The sequence below is a fragment of the Bos indicus x Bos taurus genome, chromosome 6 (assembly GCF_003369695.1).
Source record: "Bos indicus x Bos taurus breed Angus x Brahman F1 hybrid chromosome 6, Bos_hybrid_MaternalHap_v2.0, whole genome shotgun sequence".
NCBI classification, from domain to species: Eukaryota; Metazoa; Chordata; class Mammalia; order Artiodactyla; family Bovidae; genus Bos; species Bos indicus x Bos taurus.
The window spans coordinates 90,456,782-90,474,376 of NC_040081.1; the positions used below are offsets into that span (position 1 = coordinate 90,456,782).

General features: G+C 37.7%; 2 protein-coding genes across 6 annotated transcripts in view; one reads left to right on the forward strand and one right to left on the reverse strand.

Annotated features, from left to right (window-relative positions):
* The window catches only part of ART3 (ADP-ribosyltransferase 3), a 141,450-nt gene that overhangs the window by 32,866 nt on the left and 90,989 nt on the right, over positions 1–17,595 (forward strand). The window lies entirely within an intron of this gene.
* Positions 4,546–6,689, reverse strand: CXCL11 (C-X-C motif chemokine ligand 11). Of its 2 annotated transcripts, none has more exons than XM_027544790.1 (4): positions 6,413–6,689; positions 5,707–5,833; positions 5,523–5,595; positions 4,546–5,282 (listed from the first exon to the last, which is right to left on the reverse strand). In XM_027544790.1, exons 1-4 carry the CDS (start codon positions 6,471–6,473, stop codon positions 5,223–5,225), a joined length of 321 nt encoding a protein of 106 aa, XP_027400591.1. In that variant the 5' UTR covers positions 6,474–6,689; the 3' UTR covers positions 4,546–5,222. The 2 variants fall into 2 exon arrangements, with proteins under 2 accessions (XP_027400591.1, XP_027400590.1); XM_027544789.1 differs by having other exon boundaries at positions 4,546–5,286; positions 6,413–6,686.

Here is a 17,595-nt window from a genome sequence, read left to right on the forward strand (position 1 = left end):
ATTTAAAAATTCTTTGAAAAATGTCACTGGTGTTTTGTTAGGGATTGCATTGAATCTGTAAATTGCCTTGGGTAGTGTAGTCATTTTGATAATACTGATTCTTCAGTCCAGAAACATGGTATGTCTTTCCATCTGTTTGTGTCATTTTCAGTTTCTATAGTTTTTGGAGTAAAGGTCTTTTGCCCTCTTTGGTAGGTTTATTCATAGATATTTTATCCTTTTTGATATGATGGTAAATAGGACTGTTTCCTTAATTTCTCTTTGTGATCTTTTGTTGTTAGTGTATAGATATGCAACAGACTTACGTATATTAATTTTGTATCCTGCAACTTTATTGAATTCATTGATGAGCTCTAGTAGTTTTCTAGTAGCATCTTTAAGGTTATTTTTGTATAGTATCATGTCATCTGCAAATAGTGACAGTTTACTTCTTCTTTCCAATTTGATTCCTTTTATTTCTTTTTCTTCTCTGATTTCTGTGGCTAGGACTTCTAAAACTATGTTGAACAGAAGTGGTGAGAGAGGACATCCTCTTCTTCCTGATCTTGAGGAAAGGCTTTCCGCTTTTTACCATTGAGTGTGATTTTAGCTGTGGATTTGTCATATATGGCCTTTATTATGATGAGGTAGTTTCCACTCTGTGCCCACTTTCTGGAGAATTTTTATCATAAATGGGTGTTGAATTTTGTCACAATGATTTTTCTACATCTATTGAGATGATCGTATAGTTTTTATTCACCAGTTTTTTCCAGTGTTGTGTGTCATACTGATTTGTGGATATTGAAAAATCCTTGCATCCCTGGCATAAATTCCACTTGATTGTGGTGTCTGATCCTTTTATTGTCTTGTTGGATTCTGTTTGCTATTACTGTGTTGAGGAGTTTTGTGTCTGTGTTCATCAGTGATACTGGCCTGAGCTGCTGCTGCTGCTAAGTCACTTCAGTCATGTGCGACTCTGTGCGACCCCAGAGATGGCAGCCCACCACGCTCCCTCGTCCCTGGGATTCTCCAGGCAAGAACACTGGAGTGGGTTGCCATTTCCTTCTCCAATGCATGAAAGTGAAAAGTGAAAGTAAAGTCACTCAGTCGTGTCCGACTCTTAGCGACCCCATGGACTGCAGCCCACCAGGCTCCTCTGTCCATGGGATTTTCTGGACAAGAGTACTGGAGTGGGGTGCCATTGCCTTCTCTGCATACTGGCCTGTAGTTTTCTTTTTTGTGGTATCTCTGTCTGGTTTTGATATTAAGATAATGGCAGCCTCATAGCATGAGTTTGGAAATGTTCCTTTGCAGGTTTTTGGAATAGTTTCAGATGGATAGGTGTTACCTCTTCTCTAAATGTTTGATAGAAATTGCTGTGAAGTCATCAGGTCCTAGACTTTTGTTTGTTGGGAGTTTTTAAATCACAGTTTAAACTTCAGTTCTTGTTATTGGTCTGTTCATATTTTCTATTTTCTCCTGGTTCAGTCTTGGGAGGTAGTACCTTTCTAAAAATTTGTCTTGTTTCCTTTTATTGTTACATTTTATTTCTATAGGAAGTGATGTTGATTTCATATGTACAGTAGTGAAAATTTGCTTTTTATGAACATGAAAGCAAAATAAAAGTGTTAAGAAGTTGCTGAGAATAATGAAGATTGATCAGAAATATGATAAAAGAAAATTTGTGATGATGGTATGAGAATAACTTGAAGTTTGGGAAATACAGACCTGAGCTGTGGCAACATACTCCTTTTCCCAAGCTTTCCTAGTTCCAGTCAATCTTCTAAGCCATCCCCAGAATTATTTAGAATAACTAGGAAATAACTTAATTAGGGTCCTTATCTTATTCATGAACATTTAATGAATCCCCATTTTATAGATAGTAAAATTCAAGGTTGTTCAGTTAGACATTTGATATCCTTCATCCTCACTTCAACCAAACTAATTTAATTATTATTTTTAAAACTCAACTTATACTTTTCTACCATTATGCATTCCTTCATAATATTCCTTGATGTAAGTTCCTTTCCTTTAGTTTCTATTGCCATTTAGTTATTCCATTCTTAAATATTTATCAAGAATCTGATATCTGCTGGACAGTATACTATGGGCTAGGATTATAGTAACTTTCTTACTGAGGTTGCACTTGTGGAAGAGCATATATTAAGCACAGAAATACTTCTTTATTTGCAACAAATAGTGTCATGAAAAAGTGCAGTGTTCTGAAGACAAATAGGGAAGAAAATGTCATTTAAGCTGAGATGTAAGTGACAAGTAGGAATTAGTTTAATGAAGAAACGGGCTAAGGGACTGGTATGTGTAAAAGTACTAGGACTTCCCTGGTGGCTCAGATGGTAAAGCGTCTGTCTACAAAGCGGGAGACCCGGAGATCCGGGTTTGATCCCTGGGTCTGGAAGATCCCCTGGAGAAGGAAATGGCAATCCAGTACTATAGCCTGGAAAATCCCATGGATGGAGGAGCCTGGTAGGCTACAGTCCATGGGGTCGCTAGGAGTCAGACACGACTGAGTGACTTCACTTTCACTTTTCACTTTCATGCATTGGAGAAGGAAATGGCAACCCACTCCAGTGTTCTTGCCTGGAGAATCCCAGGGATGGGGGAGCCTGGTGGGCTGCTGTCAATGGGGTGGCACAGAGTCGGACACAACTGAAGTGACTTAGCAGCAGCAGCAGCAGCAGCAGCAGCAGCATTTTAATTATGATGATGAGAAAGATTGAGGGCAGGAGGAGATGGAGGTGACAGAGGATGAAATGGTTGGGATGACATCACAGACTCAGTGAGCATGAGTTTGAGCAAACTCTGGTAGGTAGTTAAGGATAGGGAGGTGTGGTGTGCTGTAGTCCATGGGGTCACAAAGAGTCGGACACAACTTAGCGACAGAACAATAACAGCATTAATTCTTTTATGTCTTATTTTGCTGTGAACAAATTTAAGTATTATATTGTTTCCCAATGATAACGTACTGATCCATGCTGCTACTGCTAAGTCGCGTCAGTCGTGTCCGACTCTGTGCGACCCCATAGACGGCAGCCCACCAGGCTCCCCTGTCCCTGGGATTCTTCAGGCAAGAACATTGGAGTGGGTTGCCATTTCCTTCTCCAATGCATGAAAGTAAAAAGTGAAAGTGAATTCACTCAGTTGTGTCTGACTCTTCGCAATCCCACGGACTGAAGCCCACCAGGGTCCTCTGTCCATGTCCATGGGATTTTCCAGGCAAGAGTACTGGAGTGGGGTGCCATTGCCTTCCCCAACTGATCTATGCTACTTTACTTTAAAAAAAATCAAATTTATAATGTAGCTCTTACTCAGTTTTTTTATTTTCAAAGATATTCTTTAAAAAAAAATCACTGTAAATAGTCAAATGTTAGATCCAAGTTTTAAAACTATCCAGGGAATTCTTATAGAAGTCCTCTATCTGTATAGAAATCTATGTAGATTTATGATATATACACACATAATATTTATGCTGTATATCTATACAGTATACCATAGAATAAATATATGATTCAGCTATTTATTTATTTATATACAGATATTCTGGATAACATTTTTGCTTCTCATTATTGCTTGTAGGCACAGTCAAAAGTTAGTCAGTAGGACTATTGGGTTCTAGGCACCCTACTGTGCTCTTTACTTTTCTGTTCATTCTCTGATCTGTTTTATGGTTGGCTCTTTGATATTGATAAGAAGGATACACAAAAGATGCATTTAAATTGTTCTTTTGTTTTCAAATAAACAAACATAACATGATTTTTGGTAATTCTATAAATATTTTAGTTTTCCCAGTGTATGGATGTCTATCTAAAGAGTGCTGTAACAGCTAAGGTTTTTGGATCCACACAGAGAAACCAACTCTGGCTCACTTCAGCGGAAAGAAATTTAATTGGTCGTTGAAAAATTCACAAAAAGACTGAAGAATTGGATTTGGAAAATGTACAAAACCTAAGGGTGCTAGGTGGCAGGAAGGATTATAGCCACAGTCATGCTACAGGGACACGTTAAGGAGTCACCACTCTGACTTATGCTGTTACTACTGCTGCTTTAAATATATCTTACTGATAGCATCTTTGTGGTGCCTGCTGGAGTTCAAAGTCTAGGGTAGGAATGGTCTTGCTGAGACCTTGTTCTGGCCTCCAGGGAACGCCTTCCTTTGGCTTTTTCCTTTTGGCCTCCCGCCAAAGCTCAAATAAGAAGAAATTTGCCCTGAGTAAGAAAGCAGTTTGAGTGCAGGAAGATCCTTTAAAAAAAAGAAAAGAGATAGCTGTCCTTCACAACTACTCATTAAAATATATTTCAAAACAATTCTTTGTGATGACAGGTAGCGATGTACCTCTTGAATTACAAGATAAACTTGTTTATGGTATCTTATGTTTCTGGAAAACATGTATTTGTTTCTGTTTTAAGGAGGGTTGTGGTAGCTTATTAGAGAAAAATTATTTGATTACTTTCAAAGTGAAACTACCTTAGATATCTCTAAATTTTATAGTACAGGCATGACTAAAAAATAGATATTTTTCTAAGAAAAAGAATCACAGAAAGTAAATGTGGTTGCGAGATATGCACATATTATTTATTTTTCAGTATTTTTCTTTGGTAGACAAAAATATGTCATTTAAAATGTGTCCAACGTATTAAAGAATGGATAAAACCAAAATTCATGGTTAACACATACATCCTAATTGCTTCAAATATCTCAATGAAAAAACGGTTATTTAAAAAATTCAAAACACCAAAGCTACTCATTTTCTTATGAAATATTTGCACTCTTAACCAGTTACCATTAGTTTATAATTGTTTTCATAGTACATTTCATGAATTACAGCCTTCTTTATAAAATAAGATGATGTTTAAGGACTTTCTCCATAAATATATATATATATATATATATAAAAACTTCTGGGAAAAGGAATATGAATTGACATAAAAATTATCTAAGGAATGATTATTATACACATGGATGCTTTGACTTATGTGTCATGGTGTTAATTCTAGTAATAATAATATATTGTAATATGAAATACAGGTCAGGTATAGACAGATAATTTCTAGAGACAGAAGTGCATTCATAGCCATAGCAAAATAGTTAAAAGTATCAAATCTCCTGGAGAGTTTCCTAACCTAGAAATGTGTGAATGTTCATTGCAGCCGGCAGGAGAAAGTCAGTTTCCTTACTGCAGAGTTCTTATCTTTTCAGTAGTCACAGTTACACTTGTTCTAGGTTTTCAGATCCTCTTTTCCAGGATTTCATATATTTTTATATTTTTCAGAATTCTTTCTTTGAACTTTCTGTAATGAGAAAATGAGAATTTTACAGACTTGGACGTTCTTGTTTCCTAGTGATTTAAGAGTTGATATGCAAAAATGTGTAGCAGGAAAGGAAAGTCAATCATAACCAGAGATCTCTTATCAGAACACTTCACACAGGATCATAACAAAACCATTCTGCAGTTGTCAATTTTTTTTCCCAAAAGATTTGTCTTGGATAAAGCAGATTATAAAATAGAAGTAATCTGGTAACCTACCTTGATAATAGCTTTCGCTTGCTTTGCCTTGGGATTTAAGCATCTTTGTCCTTTATGTGTTTTCAGGGTGATACTGTTAAGGGAAGGTCCAAAACAGTCTTAAATTTTCAATGGAAAAACATAACAAAAACAACACAAAAAAGCTCCCCCCGCCACTATTATCTTCACCACATCCATTACTTACATCACTTCTGTTTTGTCACAGTTATTAGTTGGGTAAATTATAGAGACTTTCTCAATATCTGCCACTTTGACTGCTTTTACTCCAGGGCCTATGCAAAGACACCGTCCGCCTTTGAACATAGGGAAACCTAGAACAGATCACAGCATCAGTTACTAATACATTTGATTGCAGCAGTGGGCTCTGTTTTATAATCTTGATGAAGAATGTGAGCCAGGTTTTTAGTGAGACTAGAATAGTAATTTGACAAATAGCACTCAACACTGCTGTTACTAGGGAAGAACTTAAGAAGTGACAGTTTTCTCTTTGAATTTGTAAGCAAACTATTAAAAAATAAAGAGAAAAATAAAAGAAGTTTATTAGAGATCAAGCTTATTTGCCTATTGCTTTTATGCTCAAGAACTTTTCCAGAAAGCAAATAACATTATCTCTTAAAATCTTCTTGGCAGACGTTTAAAACTGTTCCTAAAGGCTCTTGCCAGATTTTGTAGCTAAATAAATTCTGTTAAACGTATCATTTCTAGTTTCAGTTAAACATTTCCAATATTCTCTGCCAAAGCTGTAGCAACTGCTAATGTTTGAGGGTAAATAAAAATTCACTGTATACTTTGAGATAAAAGTGAACGAAAAGACATTTGAACCATTAGAAAAGACATTTGAAGCATTAGAAAAGACATTTATAGGTTGAGAAATAAAAGGTACCATATACCTTGAACAATTGCAGCACATAATATCACAGTCAGGACTATAGCCATGCCCTTCACACTCATGCTTGTTGCTGCTGCTTTGGCTTTGATATTCTTCTTGGAGGGAGGAGAAAAGCAGATCGTGTAAGAGAATTCTTTCTGGCATATATAAGGCACTTTATACACCAGCAGTCCTCTCTTTTGGCAAGAGGAATTTCCCTCCTTGAGTCATGTTCCTTTCTTCCAAGAGATTCTATTTTGTTCATCTGCCGTTCCTTCCTTTTGTTACAGTATTGAAAGTAATATGAATGTGAAAGCACTTTGTAGACAGTAAAGAGCTATATAGAGTATTCCCAGATGGGAACCAGCCTTCCAGTAGCATTTCCTAGAAATGTATTTGTTTATTGGACTACCCTGGGCAGTGAATTCTGATTGCCATTCATTCTTCCATTTAGGAAGATTGTCTTCTGATTTTCAGTCCTTTCACCTCCATCCTTCTCAGAACTATATAAAAGAACATTCTTTAAAACAAATTATACTTTTGCTTTTAAGTCCAAACTTTTGAATGGGAGGCCTATTTTTGTTTGACATCAAATGACATTTTATTTCAACTTATTTTTTTTTTACTATAATTTATAATTTATTTATTTATAATTTTTGACTATATGTCTGAAGAAGTCTTCTAAAGACTTGTACTTCTGAATTTATATCCATTTATTTTTGCATGTTTAACAGTTTTTGCATATATGTATTTCTCAAGCATTATTGTTTAGTACATCAAGTTGTGTGAATTGTGGATTTTTAAAAAACGGTTCTTTATTTATTTTTTTCAAAAAAAAAGTCACCTATTTTATTTTAAATTATAGTTATGAACATACAGAGAAATTTTGTAATCTATGGATGACTTTTTAAAAAACCTAAAGCACTGAGAAGAATATAAAGCTTCCCCATACACTCCTCTAATATTCATCAGTGAAATAACTACCTATTTTTAAGGTAACATAACAACCAATTACTCTTGACAAATCATTTATACAGAACACCTGAACACCTGTGCTAAGACATTCACTAGCAAATCATTATTCAAAGGTTATGATTTTTAAAAATCTAAATAAATACACCTTGCTGTTGTAAAAGTACTCTTTAATTGCAGGGCTTTTTTTCCCTTCAAGTTCTGAAACAGTTTTATGGCACACCACTCCCTTCTCCACACCCCCCAACTCCCCTGAATAATTGCTATGTTCACTGCCAACATTATAACCATTTTTTTGAGTCTAAAGTACCCATATTTAAGTGGCAGTAAAGAACAAATACTCAGCCTTTCTAAACTTGCTTTTGCAATCAAGGCTGAAAGAAAAATATTAAGTTTTCCACATTTTTCCTCTGTAATCTTCCTGGAATAAAATTAAAAGCTTCTGCACAACAAAAGAAACTATAGGCAAGGTGAAAAGACAGCCTTCAGAATGGGAGAAAAATAATAGCAAATGAAGCAACTGACAAACAACTAATCTCAAAAATATACAAACAACTCCTGCAGCTCAATTCCAGAAAAATAAATGACCCAATCAAATATGGGCCAAAGAACTAAATAGGCATTTCTCCGAAGAAGACATACAAATGGCTAACAAACATGAAAAAAATCTCAACATCACTCATTATCAGAGAAATGCAAATCAAAACCACAATGAGGTACCATTTCACGCCAGTCAGAATGGCTGCGATCCAAAAGTCTACAAGCAATAAATGCAGGAGAGGATGTGGAGAAAAGGGAACCCTCTTACACTGTTGGTGGGAATGCAAACTAGTACAGCCATGATGGAGAACAGTGTGGAGATTCCTTCAAAAACTGGAAATAGAACTGCCATATGACTCAGCAATCCGACTGCTGGGCATACACACCAAGGAAACCAGAATTGAAAGAGACATGTGTACCCCAATGTTCATCACAGCACTGTTTATAATAGCCAGGACATGGAAGCAACCTAGATGTCCATCAGCAGATGAATGGATAAGAAAGCAGTGGTACATATACACAATGGAGTATTACTCAGCCATTAAAAAGAATACATTTGAATCAGTTCTAATGAGGTGGATGAAACTGGAGCCTATTATACAGAGTGAAGTAAGCCAGAAAGAAAAACACCAATACAGTATACTAACGCATATATATGGAATTTAGAAAGATGGTAACGACAACCCTGTATGCGAGGCAGCAAAAGAGACACAGATGTATAGAACAGTCTTTTGGACTCTGTGGGGGGCGGGGGGAATGATTTGGGAGAATGGCATTAAAACATGTATAATATTATAAAAAAGTAAAGATATAGTATCAACATTATTTTATAAATCAAGGCAGATTAAAGAACAGCTAGAGAAGTCAACTTCTCTAAATTATTTGGTTAGAAATATGCTTTCATTTTCTTGTGTGCACAGTTTTATAGAATACTAGTGATACTACTATTTTTAAATGAGTTGGGAAAAAAAAAACTACAAGCAACTGAAATGGGGATATGGTATTTTTTTCAGCTCTTCTGTGGAGTAAATTAGTTTTGATTATACTCCTAACTTGTTTGCCATGATTGATACCCATGTGGTCTATTATTTCCTTCAAAATTATCTATTTATAAACAGTTGTTTTTAAAAAACGGTTCTTTCTCATGCTGTGTTTGTATTTCTTAGATTCTACTTTGATATAACCCTGTTTTCTTTTTATCTTTACTGTTTCCTCCTAAGGGGCTTCCCTGGTAGCTCAGCAGGTAAAGAATCCACCTGCAATTCAGGAGTCCCTGGTTCAATTCCTGGGTTGGGAAGATCCCCTGGAGAAGGGGTAGGCTACCCACTCCAGTATTCTTGGGCTTCTCTGGTGGCTTAGCTGGTAAATAATCCACCTCCAAAGTGGGAGACCGGGGTTCCATCCCTGGGTTGGGAAGATCCCCCGGAGAAGGGAACAGCTACCTACTCTAGTATTCTGGCCTGGAGAATTGCATGGACTGTGTAGTCCATGTGGTAGTAAAGAATCGACCAGACTGAGTGACCGTCACTTTCACTTCACTTTCCTCTTAAGCTTTCTAAATCTATTTGTTTTAAATGTCTTTTGCAAAAACTTAAAATATCATATCAAAGGGATTTTTAATAGGTGAATGTAATTATTTACTATGTAATTGGTAGAAGGCAATGGCAACCCACTCCAGTACTCTTGCCTGGAAAATCCCATGGACGGAGGAGCTTGGTAGGCTGCAGTCCATGGGGTCGTGAAGAGTTGGACACAACTGAGTGACTTCACTTTTCAGTTTCATGCATTGGAGAAGGAAATGGCAACCCACTCCAGTGTTCTTGCCTGGAGAATCCCAGGGATGGGGGAGCCTGGTGGGCTGCCGTCTCTGGGGTCGCACAGAGTTGGACACGACTGAAGTGACTTAGCAACAGTAGCAGCAGCAAGCTTTATAAAATGCTTCCTTGATGTTTCTTTTCTTTCTTTATGTTTCCTGTGATTTCTTTCTAACTTTAAATATATATTTTTTTAACATTTTCTTATGTGATTTGGACAGAGTGTTTTGTGTTCTGCTAGTAATCCTAATTTTTTTTTAACCTGACTTTTTCTGGTAATTTACATCAACCGTAAATAGAATCTTCTGGTTCCTATGTTTGTAAGATGAGAAAAATCACTGTAATTTTCAAACCTTTCTTCCTATTTCCTAGTTTTGTATTTTCAGATGGTTATTTCACATTATTCAACTTCTTTTTTGGGAATTATCGTTACATTTTATTCTGAAATCACATACTTATTTAGATGTGTGTGTCTTAGTCACTCAGTCATGTCCGACTCTTTGTGACCCCATGGACTGGAGCCTACGAGGCTCCTGTGTCCATGGACTTCTCCAAGCAAGAATACTGGAGTGGGTTGTCATTCCCTTCTCCAAGGGATCTTCCCAACCCAGGGGTCGAACCCAGTTAGTTCTCCTGCATTGCAGGCAGATTCTTTACCATCTCAGCCAACAGGTCCTACATTTATCAATCATTCAAGTCTTTAAAACCTCTTAGTCTTTATTTTAATTAATCTCAGAATGGTTGGAATATTATTTCTCTTTCTCATTCATTCATTTAACATTTTTCTCACAGGAAAACAAAGTAAAAGGAATATGTTCTTGGATTTCATAAATCCTTATCGATTATTTTTTCTTCAAGTTCTTAGGTAATACGTAGAACCAAAATTATGCAGAGTTGGTTTCGTGCTCTAACCTTTTCACTTCTTTTTTTGAGCTATACAAAAAAAGTAAACTTAATTAGACTCTGGCAGGTACTAATATGGATGCTTTCTCCTTCCTTCACACTCTTTCCCTTTTTACTGCCTTTTCCTCCCAGGGTCCCTGCCTTAAAGATTACTGGAAAGCACCACCCCATTCTATAGTATCAATAGTTCATTGTTCATTCATTCATTGGACAAATATTTATTTTATTACATGCCTAGCACTCTTGAGTATTGAAGATGGAGCAGTGGACAAAACCAAGTTCCTTCTTGTGTCTTTAAAGTTTTGCAGTGTTCTAATTTATTGTAGAAGGCAGTCTGCCTAATTTCAAATGTGTTCTTTAAATGTGTCTTTAACCCTATGACTTTTTATGACCTAAACACTTTCTATTATCACATGAGGAGGATTAATTCTTTGAGAACATCCCCTTCTCTAGTGAGTTTGAGAGATCCCTCTTATTTCTGTCATATAATATAGTTCCTTTAAGATGGAATGTACTTTCCTCAGCTTTCCTGAATCCTTTCCTTAAGTTTTGATATCTTCATAAAGTTTTCTTTAATACCTTGATTTCTTCTGGCTTTATAGCATTTACTGTCTTGTCTAGCTTTATCTAGAAGTATAATGATTAACCACATACTTAATTTTAAATATTCTAGTAGCCACATTTTTTTCTCTTTATTTTTTTGGCCTTGTTGTGCAGCTTATGTGGTCCTAGTACTCTGACCAGGGATTGAACTCAGGTCTCTTCCAGTGGAAGTACAGAGTCCTAACCACTGGTGCCGTGCTCAGTTGCTTCTGTCGTGTCCGACTCGTTGTGAGCCATGGACTGTAGCCCGCCAGGCTCCCCTGTCCATGGGATTCTCCAGGCAAGAATACCGAAGTGGGTTGCCGTGCCCTCCTCCAGGGGAAGTTCCCGACTCAGGATTGAACCCATATCTCTGGTGTCTCCTGCATTGCAGTCAGGTTCTTTACTCACTGAACCACAGGACTGCCAGATTATTATCTTTAGTAGCTACATTTAAGGAGTAAAAGGAAATAGGTGACATTAATTTTAATAATATTTTTATTTTAAAACATGAAAGATTATCATTTCAAGGTGTAACCATTATAAAATCATTAAGATTTTAATTTTTTTAGTACTATTATTTATTTTTAAATATAAATTTATTTATTTTAACTGGAGGCTAATTACTTTACAATATTGTATTGGTTTTGCCATACATCAATATGCATCTGCCATGGGTGTACACGTGTTCCCCATCCTGAACCCCACTCCCACCTCCCTCCGCATACCATCCCTCTGGGTCATCCCAGTGCACCAGCCCCAAGCATCCAGTATCATGCATCGAACCTGGACTGGTGATTTGTTTCATATATGATATTCTACATGTTTCAATGCTGTTCTCCCAAATCATCCCACCCTCTCCCTCTCCCACAGAGTCCAAAAGACTGTTCTATACATGTGTCTCTTTTTCTGTCTCTCATACAGGGTTATCGTTATCATCTTTCTAAATTCCATATATAGGTGTTAGTATACTGTATTGGTGTTTTTCTTTCTGGCTTCACTCTGTATAATAGGCTCCAGTTTCATCCACCTCATTAGAACTGATTCAAATGTATTCTTTTTAATGGCTGAGTAATACTCTATTGTGTACTACACTTTTAAATTGGACTAACCACATTTCAGATGCTTAGTAGCCACATGTGTTTCAGTTCAGTTCAGTTGCTCAGTCGTGTCCGAGTCTTTGTGACCCCATGAATCGCAGCACGCCAGGCCTCCCTGTCCATCACCAACTCCTGGAGTTCACTCAAACTCATGTCCATCGAGTCGGTGATGCCATCCAGTCCTCTCATCCTCTGTCGTCCCCTTCTCCTCCTGCCCCCAATCCCTTCCAGCATCAGAATCTTTTCCAATGAGTCAACTCTTCGCATGAGGTGGCCAAAGTACTGGAGTTTCAGCTTCAGCATCAATTCCTTTCAAAGAACACCTAGGATTGATCTCCTTTAGAATGGACAGGTTGGATCTCCTTGCAGTCCAAGGAACTCTCAAGAATCTTCTCCAACGCCACAGTTCAAAAGCATCAATTCTTCGGCACTCAGCTTTCTTCACAGAAACTCTCACATCCATACATGACCACTGGTAAAACCCTAGCCTTGACTAGACGAACCTTTGTTGACAAAGCAATTTCTCTGCTTTTGAATGTGCTAGCTAGGTTGGTCATAACTTTCCTTCCAAGGAGTAGCGTCTTTTAATTTCATGGCTGCAATCACCATCTCCAGTGATCTGGGAGCCCCCAAAAATAAAGTCTGACACTGTTTCCACTGTTCCCCATCTATTTCCCATGAAGTGATGGGACCAGAAGCCATGATCTTAGTTTTCTGAATGTTGAGCTTTAAGCCAACTTTTTCACTCTCCTCTTTCACTTTCATCAAGAGGCTTTTTAGTTCCTCTTCACTTTCTGCCATAAGGGTGGTGTCATCTGCATATCTGAGGTTATTGATATTTCTCCCGGCAATCTTGATTCCAGCTTGTGCTTCTTCCAGCCCAGCGTTTCTCATGATGTACTCTCATATAAGTTAAATAAGCAGGGTGACAATATACAGCCTTTACATACTCGTTTTCCTATTTGGAACCAGTCTGTTTTTTCATGTCCGGTTCTAACTGTTGCTTCCTGACCTGCATACAGGTTTCTCAAGAGGCAGGTCAGGTGGTCTGGTATTCCCATCTCTTTCAGAATTTTCCACAATTTATTGTGATCCACATAGTCAAAGGCTTTGGCATAGTCAATAAAGCAGAAATAGATGTTTTTCTGGAACTCTCTTGCTTTTTCCTTGATCCAGCAGATGTTGGCAATTTGATCTCTGGTTCCTCTGCCTTTTCTAAAACCAGCTTGAACATCTGGAAGTTCACGATTCACATATTGCTGAAGCCTGGCTTGGAGAATTTTGAGCATTACTTTACTAGCGTGTGAGATGAGTGCAATTGTGTGGTAGTTTGAGCATTCTTTGGCATTGCCTTTCTTTGGGATTGGAATGAAAACTGACCTTTTCCAGTCCTGTGGCCACTGGTGAGTTTTCCAAATTTGCTGGCATATTGAGTGCAGCACCTTCACAGCATCATCTTTCAGGATTTGAAATAGCTCAACTGGAATTCCATCACCTCCACTAGCTTTGTTCGTAGTGATGCTTTCTAAGGCCCACTTGACTTCACATTCCAGGATGTCTGGCTCTAGGTAAGTGATCACACCATCGTGATTATCTAGATCATGAAGATCTTTTTTGTACAGTTCTTCTGTGTATTCTTGCCACCTCCTCTTAATATCTTCTGCTTCTGTGGGTCCATTCCATTTCTGTCCTTTATTGAGTCTATCTTTGCATGAAATGTTCCCTTGGTATCTCTAATTTTCTTGAAGAGATCTCCAGTCTTTTCCATTCTATTGTTTTCCTCTATTTCTTTGCATTGATCACTGAGAAAGGCTTTCTTATCTCTCCTTGCTATTCTTCAGAACTCTGCATTTAAATGGGAATATCTTTCCTTTTCTCCTTTGCTTTATGCTTCTCTTCATTTCATAGCTATTTGTAAGGCCTCCTCAGACAGCCATTTTGCTTTTTCACATTTCTTTTCCATGGGGATGGTCTTGATCCCTGTCTCCTGTACAGTGTCACGAACCTCCGTCCATAGTTCATCAGGCACTCTATCTATCAGATCTAGTCCCTTAAATCTATTTCTCACTTCCACTGTATAATCATAAGGGATTTGATTTAGGTCATACCTGAATGGTCTAGTGGTTTTCCCTACTTTCTTCAATTTAAGTCTGAATTTGGCAACAAGGAGTTCATGATCTGAGCCACAGTCAGCTCCCAGTCTTGTTTTTGCTGACTGTATAGAGCTTCTCCATCTTTGGCTGCAAAGAATATAATCAGTCTGATTTCGGTGTTGACCATCTGGTGATGTCTATGTGTAGAGTCTTCTCTTGTGTTGTTGGAAGAGGGTGTTTGCTATGACCAGTGGGTTCTCTTGGCAAAACTCTATTAGTCTTTGCCCTGCTTCATTCCGTATTCCAAGGCCAAATTTGCCTGTTACTCCAGGTGTTTCTTGACTTCCTACTTTTGCATTCCAGTCCCCTATAATGAAAAGGACACCTTTTTTGGGTGTTAGTTCTAAAAGGTCTTGTAGGTCTTCATGGAACCATTCAACTTCAGCTTCTTCAGTGTTACTGGTTGGGGCATAGACTTGGATTACTGTGATATTGAATGGTTTGCCTTAGAAAAGAACAGAGATCATTCTGTCGTTTTTGAGATTGCATCCAAGTACTGCATTTTGGACTCTCTTGTTGACCATGATGGCTACTCCATTATTTCTAACAGATTCCTGCCTGCAGTAGTAGATACAATGGTCATCTTGAGTTAAATTCACCCATTGCAGTCCATTTTAGTTTGCTGATTCCTAGAATGTCAACGTTCACTCTTGCCATCTCTTGTTTGACCACTTCCAATTTGTCTTGATTCATGGACCTAACATTCCAGGTTCCTATGCAATATTGCTCTTTACAGCATCGGACCTTGCTTCTATCACCAGTCACATCCACAACTGGGTGTTGTTTTTGCTTTGGCTCCATCCATTCATTCTTTCTGGAGTTATTTCTCCATTGATCTCCAGTAACATATTGGACACCTACCGACCAGGGGAGTTCCTCTTTCAGTATCCTATCATTTTGCCTTTCATACTGTTCATGGGGTTCTCATGGCAAGAATACTGAAGTGGTTTGCCATTCCCTTCTCCAGTGGACCACATTCTGACAGACCTCTCTACCATGACCCATCTGTCTTGGGTGGCTCCACATGGCATGGCTTAGTTTCATTGAGTTAGACCAGGCTGTGGTCCATGTGATCATATTGGCTAGTTTTCTGTGATTATGGTTTCCATGTGTCTGCCCTCTGATGTCCTCTTGCAACACCTACTGTCTTACTTGGGTTTCTCTTACCTTGGACGTGGGATATCTCTTCATGGCTGCTCTAGCAAAGCGCAGCCGCTGCTCCTTACCTTGGACGAGGGATATCTCCTCACAGCCGCCCCTCCTGACCTTGAATGTGGACAGTACTTGTCTAGTTATTCATTTAGCATATTATACTACCTTGATATTATATTTTAAATAAAGATGGGGATAGAGCTAAGAAGAGATACTATGCTTTTTAAAATTTTTTTAGTTTGTTTTAGAAACTTCTCTAAATCTTCCTGGTCCTTTTGTTCTTTCTCTCTTCACTAAGTGGTTATATCTCATTGTGTCTTCTCTTTGATTAAGCAAGACAAAGATTAAACTTCATTCTCTCTGTTTGTAGTAGTGTTTGCCATTTTGTTGTTGTTGTTGTTTCTGGAATTGAACTATTTTAAGTTCATCCATTCAAACAAGTTTCCATTTGAATTTGAAGGAGAATCCCTGAATGTAGTTCTTACGATTAATTTCCAAAAAACTTTGCAGCATAACAGTTCTATAATCTGTGATTCATATGAAGTTTTAATTATGATTATCAATTATGCAATTAATATAGAGTTTTAAAGTGTTTTCAAATGGGGAGAGATTAGTGCAAGGCAGTTAAAAATAATTCCCAACTCAGCATTCATTAAGTCTTTGAATAACATATTGTTTGCAGAAAAAATTAAGACTGTTTTGCTAGTTAAATTAATGAAAAGTGGGTTAGAAATAGAACAGTTCTCATTTATTATAAAGCAGTATAATGTAACAGAGGGCTTCCCAGGTGGTGCTAGTGGTAAAGGACCCACCTGCCAATGCAGGTTAGGCTCAGGTTCCATCCCTGGATCAAAAAGATCCCTGGAGAATGCCACAGCAACCCACTCCAGTATTCTTGCCTGAGAATCCCACTCACAGTGGAGCCTGTGCAGTCCATAGGGTCGCACAGAGTCAGACATGACTGAAATGACTTACCATGCATGCATTATGTAACAGAATCCTGTTGTTTTGAGTTTATAGAAAGATGACTCACTCCTAGGGTAGAGGTTGCCACACATGTGATAGGCACCTAAAATAATGTGAATAGGTTGAACAGATTGATGTAGAGTCCTTAACTCTTAAAAGTACAGTAGTACAAAACCTGATGCTCTTTCATAGAGGGATTAAGGGGAATGGATGATGGACAGGGAGGCCTGGCGTGCTGTGATTCATGGGGTTGCAAAGAGTCGGACACGACTGAGCGACTGAACTGAACTGAACTGAAGGCATTTAGGGAGCTGCCAGTGGATTTTTTCAGAAACCCTTAATGGAATTCTACTTCTGTGACTTTCCTTTAACATTAATAAATACCTTTTCCAGAAATCAGAAGATCCTGCTGCTATTAGGCACTGGGCAAGACTGTATTTTTTCCAAATTAAATTTTGGGAAAAATGGTATAGACAATAAAAAAATCATTATGGCATTAAGGAGTAGTGTATATTTTATTGCTATTTGAAAGCATTCCACAGAAATAATGAATTTTGAAAAGGATTTTTCTGAGCTTATACTTAGTCTCCTTCTGGGACTTTGACATAAGACATTTTCAAAATGTAGTGTAATGTAATCTGGTATTTGTGAGTGAGATGTACAAGAACTCACATTTCATAAGGATGATTTCATCTGTGATATGCACTGCCCCAAACATTGCAGTCTCAAATACACGCACAAAAGAAGGGCCAGTTTTCAGTGGCCTCCATCTCCATACTGACCCAGCTGACCCACCGCTAGCCATCTACTTTTCCTCTCCTTTTCAGAATGATAGAAGGAATCAGAACCTGATGCACCTTGTGTGAAAGATGACTGAATTCTACCAAATTTCTGATGTTAAAGGAGAGACAGTTATTGGTACTCTAAAAGATGAGCACAAAAAGAAAAAAAAAAAAAGAGCTTTTAGCTTTCAGAGATTGAAGATTTCAAAGTTACTGTCAGTTCAGTTTATTTTGCTTTTTA